Genomic DNA, 10,130 nt, shown 5'->3' on the forward strand with positions numbered 1-10,130 from the left:
AGATAGGAAGGAGTTCAGGGACACAGTGAAAAGTCTGAGGGAGCAGGGCTTAGCTGCTTGCCATGAGGTCCCTGGGCTGCTCCCCTAGAAAAGCTGGTGCAGAAATACCCTGACACAAGGGGAAGATGGACTATTGTGTTTGGAGCTAGGCCCTGGAGCTGTAACCCCACACAGGAGTGGGAGGCAAGCCCTACAGAGCCTGGAAAGGGGTGAAGAGTTCAGCTGATCTGAGTTCAGTTTATTGCCTTCTTTGTTACCCCAGAAGGGGTGGGTCTAAAAGTGTCCAGCTGGAGGGCTGAGTCAGAAGAAGGGGCAGACCACTGCATGGCTGAAGAGGTTGTCAGCTGGGGGTGGTGAATGAGGAGAACTTGCCATGCCTGGCCATGAGAGGGAGTGCCAATGGTGTCACCTTTCTGTTGTTCCTAAAACACTTAAGCTTGTACAACATTGGGTACAGTGCTATACAATACTATCTGTTTCCTTGTGCTCCCATCTGCCTGCGATCCCTTGTCTTACTAAGATGGTAGCTAGCAGTGAGTGGTGGTCCCAGGATATTAGAGAGCCAAGGTGGGTGAAGTAATATCTGTGATTGGATCAACTTTGGGAGTGAGACATTCTTTGGAGCTCCCCACAGCTCTTCTTCAGGTCTCAAGCTCTGTGTAGCTTGAAAGCTTGTTTCTCTCCAGCAAAAGTTGGTCCTGTAAAAGATATCACCTCACCTGCCTTGTCTCTCACTAAGCTTGTAAATTGTTTGGGGCCAGGGACCATCTCTTTGTTCAGCCTGTACAGGGCCGAGCACCATGTGGCCTGGTCTATGACTGGGGCTCTGGGCAATACCATAGTAGAAATAACCACTTTTCACTTGGTGGAGAAGCTCCAAACCAAAAGTCCTGATCCTGTGGCTGGATAGAGCCCTAGTGAAGTCCTACACTTTTATTGCTTGAGAACAACTTTTCTGATTTTAGTCCCTTTCAAAATAAGGCTTTCCTGGCCTGAGAATCCACATGAGACGCTTTTGAGCCAAAAGAGGTGGGGGCTAGGGACACCCCGGGGTTGCGGGTATTACTGGCAGAAAGGCAGACCCTTAACTATGCAGCTGCCACTAGGGTCTCCATAATCATCCAGGGTGTCTTTCTGGTTTTTATCTCTGGGTTTGGATTGCAAGTTTGGACCTGTTGGTGGTTCATGTGTTTTACTATTTCTTACGTATTTTGCTTGGCTGATATAGCAAAAGCCAAAAATCAATGCTGTTGTGATTTGATTTGAGACCTCTTTGCCCCCAAGGCCAATAATAGATGTCACCTCCTGTGTTGGAGGAGAGGGAGATGCAGGGCATTTGGGGGCGGGGGTTGCAGGGGGAGGAGGAGGAGGCGGCTTGCATGGTTAAATGACAGGTCTGGAATTTCTCAGCTTTCTGCTCAAGCCAAAAGTGAATGGGGTGGCAGAGTATGTTTTGACCAATGTAGAACCAGCTACCCCTGTGGAGGTGTCAAACATCACCCAAGGAGCTGGATTTGTGTAGCCCTTGAGCTAAGAGGATAGAGAAGAAAGAGCTCCTTGTGCCAGCTTGCCCAGCCACCCAGAACAAAGTGCAATCAAGTTGGGAGTATATTTGTATCAGCTCTACAAGGCCTGCTCCAAAACTAATTGAAGTCTTTCCATGGGGCTTTGGATCACGCCAGAGGGTTGTGAAAAATTTCACGCACTCATAATTTTCCCAAATGTTGTCCCGCTAGAGTCATGCTCTCCCCACCCCATGTGATTCCTATTGTTGACAAAAGTCCCTGGTGGCCCTTCTGTGATATCTGAGCCAGGGGAGGATAGACCTTTGAGGTTGGGGGAAATTCCACGGATTTCCCCCTGTGCTAATAACTCACAAATGGCTGAACTCAAATGGCCAGATTTAGCAGGTTTTCTGGTGCTCTTCATCTGGTGTTGTACAAAGCACTGTCATGATGGAGAAGAATGTTGTTGCCCCCATGTTACAGATGGGAACTGTAGCACAGAAGTGAAGGGACTTGCGCAAGGTCACATGACTGGTTTGAGATGAAGATGACAGCCAGGAATTTGGGCCCAGCTTTAAGTGGGCATAGCTCCTAGAGACTTGTGCCTGCTTATGCCAGGGGCTATATTGGTCTGAGGTGTGGGTGCAGGCATATGGAAGCATACATTTGTTCATTAGGTCTTTATTTGGAGGTCAGAAGAAGCTCAGGGGATTACCATGTAATGGTGGAGCCTTCCTTGGGGAAAGGAGGAGGCTACTTCCATGAAGCCCTTCTGACTGTCTGCTTTGCTCTGTGTGGGAGGGAGGTGCATGGTGTTTTGAGGAAAAATTACAGGTGGCCAAGTGTCCCCCTCTCCTTCCACTCCCATCAATATTCTCTTCCCTTGCCCATGAAGCATGCCCTGTGTCAGACTCCATAAAGGCCAGAGATGTGGCTTCTGGCTTTTAAATAAGTAAATAATTCAAAGAAAGAGAGGTAAAGGTATTGGATGGAGTTGGAGTTAGGATGAGCTGCAGTGGGAAGGGGCTGGAAAAGATCCACAATGACCCCTCATCTATAGTAGCGTGTGAGCTACTGAGTACAAAACGCAAACTGGAGTTATCCCCTGATGCTAGCCCCAGCCTTTGCCAGCTCCCATCAGGGTGGATTCTCCGTTACTTGCAGTATTGATGTACAATTGGGTGTCTTTCTAAAAGACAAGCTCTACACAAGAATATAAGAACGGCCATTCTGGGTCAGACCAAAGGTCCATCCAACCCAGTATCCTGTCTACCGACAGTGGCCCCAGAGGGAGTGAACCTAACAGGTAATGATCAAGTGATCTCTCTCCTGCCATCCAGCTCCACCCTCTGACAAACAGAGGCTAGGGACACCATTCCTTACCCATCCTGGCTAATAGCCATTAATGGACTTAACCTCCATGAATTTATCCAGTTCTCTTTTAAACCCTGTTATAGTCCTAGCCTTCACAACCTCCTCAGGCAAGGAGTTCCACAGGTTGACTGTGCACGAAGTGAAGAACTACTTCCTTTTATTGTTTTAAACCTGCTGCCCATTAATTTCATTTGGTGGCCCCTAGTTCTTACGTTATGGGAACAAGTAAATAACTTTTCCTTATTCGCTTTCTCCACACCACTCATGATTTTATAGACCTCTATCATATCCCCCCTTAGTCTCCTCTTTTCCAAGCTGAAAAGTCCTAGCCTCTTTAATCTCTCCTCATATGGGACCTGTTCCAAACTCCTAATCATTTTAGTTGCCCTTTTCTGAACCTTTTCTAATGCCAGCTTATCTTTTTTGAGTGGAGGGGACCACATCTGTACGCAGTATTCAAGATGTGGGCGTACCATGGATTTATATAAGGGCAATAAGATATTCTCAGTCTTATTCTCTATCCCCTTTTTTAATGATTCCTAACATCCCGTTTCCTTTTTTGACTGCCACTGCACACTGCATGGACGTCTTCAGAGAACTATCCACAATGGCTCCAAGATCTTTCTCCTGATTAGTTGTAGCTAAATTAGCCCCATCATATCGTATGTATAGTTGGGGTTATTTTTTCCAATGTGCATTACTTTACATTTATCCACATTAAATTTCATTTGCCATTTTGTTGCCCAATCGCTTAGTTTTGTGAGATCCTTTTGAAGTTCTTCACAATCTGCTTTGGTCTTAACTATCTTGAGCAGTTTAGTATCGTCTGCAAACTTTGCCACCTCACTGTTTACCCCTTTCTCCGGATCATTTATGAATAAGTTGAATAGGATTGGTCCTAGGACTGACCCTTGGGGAACGCCACTAGTTACCCCTCTCCATTCTGAAAATTTACCATTTATTCCTACCCTTTGTTCCCTGTCTTTTAACCGGTTCTCAATCCATGAAAGGATCTTCCTTCTTATCCCATGACAACTTAATTTACATAAGAGCCTTTGGTGAGAGACCTTGTCAAAGGCTTTCTGGAAATCTAAGTACATTATGTCCACTGGATCCCCCTTGTCCACATGCTTGTTGACCCTTTCAAAGAACTCTAATAGATTAGTAAGACACGATCTCCCTTTACAGAAACCATGTTGACTTTGCGCAACAGTTTATGTTCTTCTAGGTGTCTGACAATTCTATTCTTTACTATTGCCTCAACTAACTTGCCCGATACTGACATTAGACTTACCGGTCTGTAATTGCCAGGATCACCTCTAGAGCCCTTCTTAAATATTGGTGTTACATTAGCTATCTTCCAGTCACTGGGTACAGTAGCTGATTTAAAGGACGGTTACAAACCATAGTTAATAGTTCCGCAGTTTCACATTTGAGTTCTTTCAGAACTCTTGGGTGAATGCCATCTAGTCCCGGTGACTTGTTACTGTTCAGTTTCTCAATTCCAAAACCTCCTCTAGTGACACTTCAATCAGTGGCAATTCCTCAGATTTGTCACCTACAAAAAACAGCTCAGGTTTGGGAATCTCCCTAACATCCTCAGGTGGGAAGACTGAAGCAAAGAATTCATTTAGTTTCTCTGCAATAACTTTATCGTCTTTAAGTGCTCCTTTTGTATCTCAATTGTCCAGGGGGCCCACTGGTTGTTTATCAGGCTTCCTGCTTCTGATGTATGTAAAAAACATTTTATCACCTTTTGAGTTTTGGCTAGCTGTTCTTCAAACTCCTTTTTGGCTTTTCTTATTACATTTTTACATTTAATTTGGCAGTGTTTATGCTCCTTTCTATTTACCTCACTAGGATTTGACTTCCACTTTTTAAAAGATGCCTTTTTATCTCTCACTGCTTCTTTTACATGGTTGTTAAGCCACAGTGGCTCTTTTTTAGTTTTTACTGTGTTTTTTAATTTGGGGTATACATTTAAGTTGAGCCTCTATTATTGTGTCTTCGAAATGTGTCCATGCAGCTTGCAGGGATTTCACTCTAGTCACTGTACCTTTTAATTTCTGTTTAACCTCCTCAATTTTTGCATAGTTCCCCTTTCTGAAATTAAATGCCACAGTGTTGGTCTGTTGAGGTGTTCTTCCCACCACAGGAATGTTAAATGTTTTTATATTATGGTCACTATTTCCAAGCGGTCCTGTTATAGTTACGTCTTGGACCAGATCCTGCGCTCCACTCAGGAGTAGATCGAGGAGTTGCCTGTCCCCTGTGGGTTCGTGTACCAGCTGCTCCAAGAAACAGCCATTTAAAGTATCGAGAAATTTTGTCTCTGCATTTCGTCCTCAGGTGACATGTACCCAGTCAGTATGGGGGTAATTGAAATCCCCCACTATTATTGAGTTTTTTATTTTGATAGCCTCTGTAATCTCCCTTAGCATTTCATCGTCACTATTACTGTCCTGGTCAGGTGGTCGATAACAGATCCCTACTGTTATATTCTTATTAGAGCATGGAATTACTATCCATAGAGATTCTATGGAACATGTGGATTCATTTAAGATTTTTATTTCATTTGATTCTACATTTTCTTTCACATATAGTGCCACTCCTCCCGCACGACCTGTTCTGTCCTTCCAATATATTTTGTACCTCGGAATGATTGTGGCCCATTGATTGTCCTCACTCCACCAGGTTTCTGTGATGCCTATTATATCAATATCCTCCTTTAACACGAGGCACTCTAGTTCACCCATCTTATTATTTAGACTTCTAGCATTTGTGTACAAGCACCTTTAAAAACTTCTGTTTATTTGTCTGCCTTTTTCTGATGTGTCAGATTCTTTATGTGAATGTTTCTCATCTGATCTGGCCCATACTTTATCCTCTTCCATCCTCTCCTCCTGACTAAAATCTAGTGAATCTCTATCAATAGACTGTCCTCTAAGATAAGTCTCTGTCCGATCCACGTGCGCCTCTGCAGCAATCGGCTTTCCCCCATCTCTTAACATTAAAAAGGTTGCAGAGCAGTTTTTAAACTAAGTGCCAGCCGTCTGGATCCACTTTGGTTTAGATGGAGCCCATCCTTCCTGTATAGGCTCCCCCACCCAAAAGTTTCCCCAGTTCATAATAAATCTAAACCCCTCCTCTCTACACCATCATCTCATCCACGTCTCATCCAGGCTCTGCCGGCCAACCTGGCCCTGTACGTGGAACTGGTAGCATTTCTGAGAATGCCACCGTAGGGGTCCCGGATTTCAGTCTTTTTCCTAGCCGCCTACATTTGGCCTCCAGGACGTCTCCCCTACCCTTCCCTATGTCATTGGTACCTACATGTACCATGATCACTGGCTCCTCCCCAGCACTACACACAAGTCTATCTAGATGCCTCGAGAGATCTGCAACCTTCTCACCAGGCAGGCAAGTCACCATGGTTCTCCCAGTCATCACAAACCCAGCTATCTATGTTTCTAATGATCCAATCTCCCATTACTAACACCTGCCTTTTCCTAATGACTGGAGTTCCCTCCCCTGGAGAGGTAACCTCAGTGCGAGAGGATACCCCAACATCATCTGGAAGGAGGGTCCCAACTATGGGAAGGTTTCCCTCTGTTCCTGTTGACTGCTCTCCTTCTCTGGGCCTTTCATCCTCCTTAACAGTGCAGGGGCTGTCTGACCGGAGGTGGGACAAATCTACAGTGTCCCAGAAAGCCTCATCAGCATACCTCTCTGCCTCCCTTAGCTCCTCCAGTTCTGCCACCCTGGCCTCCAAAGCCCATATACAGTCTCTAAAGACCAGGAGCCCCTTGCACCAAATGCACACACACGCCACCCGCTCACAGGGCAGGTAATCATACATGCTGCATTGAGTGCAATAAACAGGATAGCCCCCACTCTGCTGCTGGGCTTCTGCCTGCATTTTCTCCTACAGTTACCTAGGTTAATGATAGGGAGCTCTAGCTCAAGCAGAAGTCCTGGTTTGATGTAGAAGTTACTGGGGGAGGTTCTCTGCCCTATGTTATGCAGGAGGTCAGGCTTGATGATCAGAATGGGCCCTTTGGGTCTTAATCTATTCATGTGTCCTGCTGTATTGCTGCCTGTTTCATTGCCCTTCCCTGGACCTTTTCAATCTCTGTTGTGCTAAGCTTAAAGTGAGCTAACCAAAACAGGGTACAGTCCTCCAGTTGTGGGCAACCATCCATCGGTGTAAGGTCAGGATAATCTGTGTATTATCTCCTCCACCAAGCATCCCATTTACTTTAGCTGCCACTGCACCCTGGGCAGAAAGGATATCTGAACCATCCACAATGACTCCAGGGGGTCCCTTTTCAAAGTATCCTGAAAGTTCAGGGGCCATCAGTGTCTACAAGGACTTCAGCTCAGTTTTGCCTCAGAGCCATTCCCTTACCTCTAGCCGTGCCACATTTCATCAGCCATTGAACTGGTTAAGCTATCTGCATAGCCCAAAGTCTCAGGGACATTCCTTGGCCAAGGAGGACTTATTTGACAAGCAGTACATGGTGCCTTATTCTCTAGAGGCTGAGCCTGCAGCCTCCTTAGCATTCCTAGGCCTGGCAAGTCACCAGAACACAAGGAGACATTCAATGAATTTAAAGGGTAGCAAAATTCAAAACTGATCAAACTTTTTCATATAACACAACTAGACTGTGAAACTCACTGCCACAGGATGCCCTTGAGGACAAGAAGTTACCAGGACTAAAAAGGGATTGAATATGGATAACAAGAATATCCAGAATTGCCAGAATTAATGCCAACAAACTTTGGCAGGATCTTAAATCTTATGCTTTAGGGCTTAGGTCATAGAATCATAGAATATCAGGGTTGGAAGGGACCCCAGAAGGTCATCTAGTCCAACCCCCTGCTCAAAGCAGGACCAATTCCCAGTTAAATCATCCCAGCCAGGGCTTTGTCAAGCCTGACCTTAAAAACCTCTAAGGAAGGAGATTCTACCACCTCCCTAGGTAACGCATTCCAGTGTTTCACCACCCTCTTAGTGAAAAAGTTTTTCCTAATATCCAATCTAAACCTCCCCCACTGCAACTTGAGACCATTACTCCTCGTTCTGTCATCTGCTACCATTGAGAACAGTCTAGAGCCATCCTCTTTGGAACCCCCTTTCAGGTAGTTGAAAGCTGCTATCAAATCCCCCCTCATTCTTCTCTTCTGCAGGCTAAACAATCCCAGCTCCCTCAGCCTCTCCTCATAACTCATGTGTTCCAGTCCCCTAATCATTTTTGTTGCCCTTCGCTGGACTCTCTCCAATTTATCCACATCCTTCTTGAAGTGTGGGGCCCAAAACTGGACACAGTACTCCAGATGAGGCCTCACCAATGTCGAATAGAGGGGAACGATCACGTCCCTCGATCTGCTCGCTATGCCCCTACTTATACATCCCAAAATGCCATTGGCCTTCTTGGCAACAAGGGCACACTGCTGACTCATATCCAGCTTCTCGTCCACTGTCACCCCTAGGTCCTTTTCCGCAGAACTGCTGCCTAGCCATTCGGTCCCTAGTCTGTAGCTATTAGCAATCAATCTCTAGCTATTAGCAATGAGGAAGTGTCCTAATGCAGAAGGCAGGTTATTCCACATCAGCCTACTCTGGGGGTTCTTGCACCTTCCTCTGAAGCATCTGGTGCTGGCTACTGTTGGAGACAGAATAGTGGGCTAGATGGGCCTCAGGTCTCATCCCACCTGGCAATTCCTATGTTCCTAAATCCACAGTGTGAGGGAATGGGTGGAGATCTCACCAGCCCTCTTTCATTAAATGCTAACAACAATCAGTTCTCCAGCCCATGCAGATTGTGTTGAATAATTTGTTAATCTTCTGTCCTATTATCTTTGGCTATTTGTCCCTCATACTCTAGTTTCAATGTGCAGCTTACTTGGTATCTGTGCTATTAAAGCACAGATTTTAATGGATGTTTTTTTTCAACCCTAAAACTGACATTCATCTCCATTTCAAATTATAGGTTTTACTCACGACTTTAAGAACATGAGAACGGCCATACTGGATGAGACCGAAGATACATCTAGCCCAGTATTCTGTCTTGTAAAAGCAGCCAATTCCAGGTGCCCCAGAGGGAATTAACAGAAAGAGGCAATCACCAAGTGATCCATTCCCTGCCGCCCACTCCCAGCCTCTGGCAAACGGCACCATCCCTGCCCATCTTGGCTAATAGCCATTGATTTCTTAAAGGGACTTTTATTATGTATCTCATAAAAAATAGATGTTTATGACCCAATGGACCAAATTCTCATGTGGCTTAAATAGCTGTATTTCCATTGACTTCAGTGAAACAATGTCCTTTTACACCCAATGTTCTCCTGGCTGGTTCCATAAAGTCCTCTTCCTCAGAAGGCCTGATTCTCTTTCAACTTCCACCATGTAAATCAGGTATCTGAAGTCAGTGGAGTTATACTCATGTAAAAGGGGGCTACATGAGATTGGAATCTAGCTTAAACTTTTCAAATTCATTGCCACTGTTATCCCAGGGCAGATTCATAATCACTTCTTAAGGCCAGAAGGAACCACTGAGATCCTTTAGTCTAACACATGCCACAGGATTTCCCTGCATTAATTCCTGTTTCAATGGCTGTTTTTCTGAGATGTTCTAGTTCAACCACAGCCAATCTTGATTGTAAAAATCTCGAGTGATGGAGAATCCACTTGTGATGTTCCCCTCTGGTGTTATCCAGACGGGTGATCTGCTAGGTCACTCCAATCCTTGACTCTGGGAGCCAGCCTTACCCTGCTCTGCTGTGAGAACCCCCACTCCTGGGTTATTCACGCCCAGCCCCTGGCATGTAAGCTGTTCCTTGGATTGTACAATGGAATGACACAAGCCAATATCTCCGGTCCCAAACACAACCCTAGGAACCTCTGTCTTGCAGTGTCCAGTTATGCCCGCTGGATGCTGCAAGCTTATGAGTTCGTCAATTTAACAAAGAAATTGATATGTACCAGGCTTGTTATCCCAAGGGGAGTCTCTGACACGCTTCAAACCAAACACACTGCTTCAGGTAGAATAAACAGATTTATTAATACAAAGATAAATTTTAAGTGATTATAAATCAAAGCATAACAAGTCAGATTTAATCAAATGAAATAAAAGCAAAACCCATTCTAAGCTGATCTTAACACTTCCAGTGCCCTTACAAACTTAGATGCTTCTCACCACAGGCTGGCTGGTTGCCCTTCAGCCAGGCTCTCCCCTTTGATCAGCACTT

General features: G+C 45.2%; 1 protein-coding gene across 1 annotated transcript in view; it reads left to right on the top strand.

Annotated features, from left to right (window-relative positions):
- PAX2 (paired box 2) overlaps window positions 1-9,006 on the top strand; it is a 132,748-nt gene extending 123,742 nt beyond the window's left edge. Inside the window, exon 10 of the mRNA XM_084635215.1 lies at window positions 8,873-9,006. Within this exon, the coding sequence (XP_084491341.1) occupies window positions 8,873-8,991 (119 nt within the window). The 3' untranslated portion in view covers window positions 8,992-9,006. The remainder of the gene's footprint in view (window positions 1-8,872) is intronic.
- The last annotated feature ends 1,124 nt before the right edge of the window (window positions 9,007-10,130 follow it).

This window comes from Lepidochelys olivacea, assembly GCF_965140295.1.
Source record: "Lepidochelys olivacea isolate rLepOli2 genome assembly, chromosome: 7".
NCBI lineage: Eukaryota > Metazoa > Chordata > Testudines > Cheloniidae > Lepidochelys > Lepidochelys olivacea.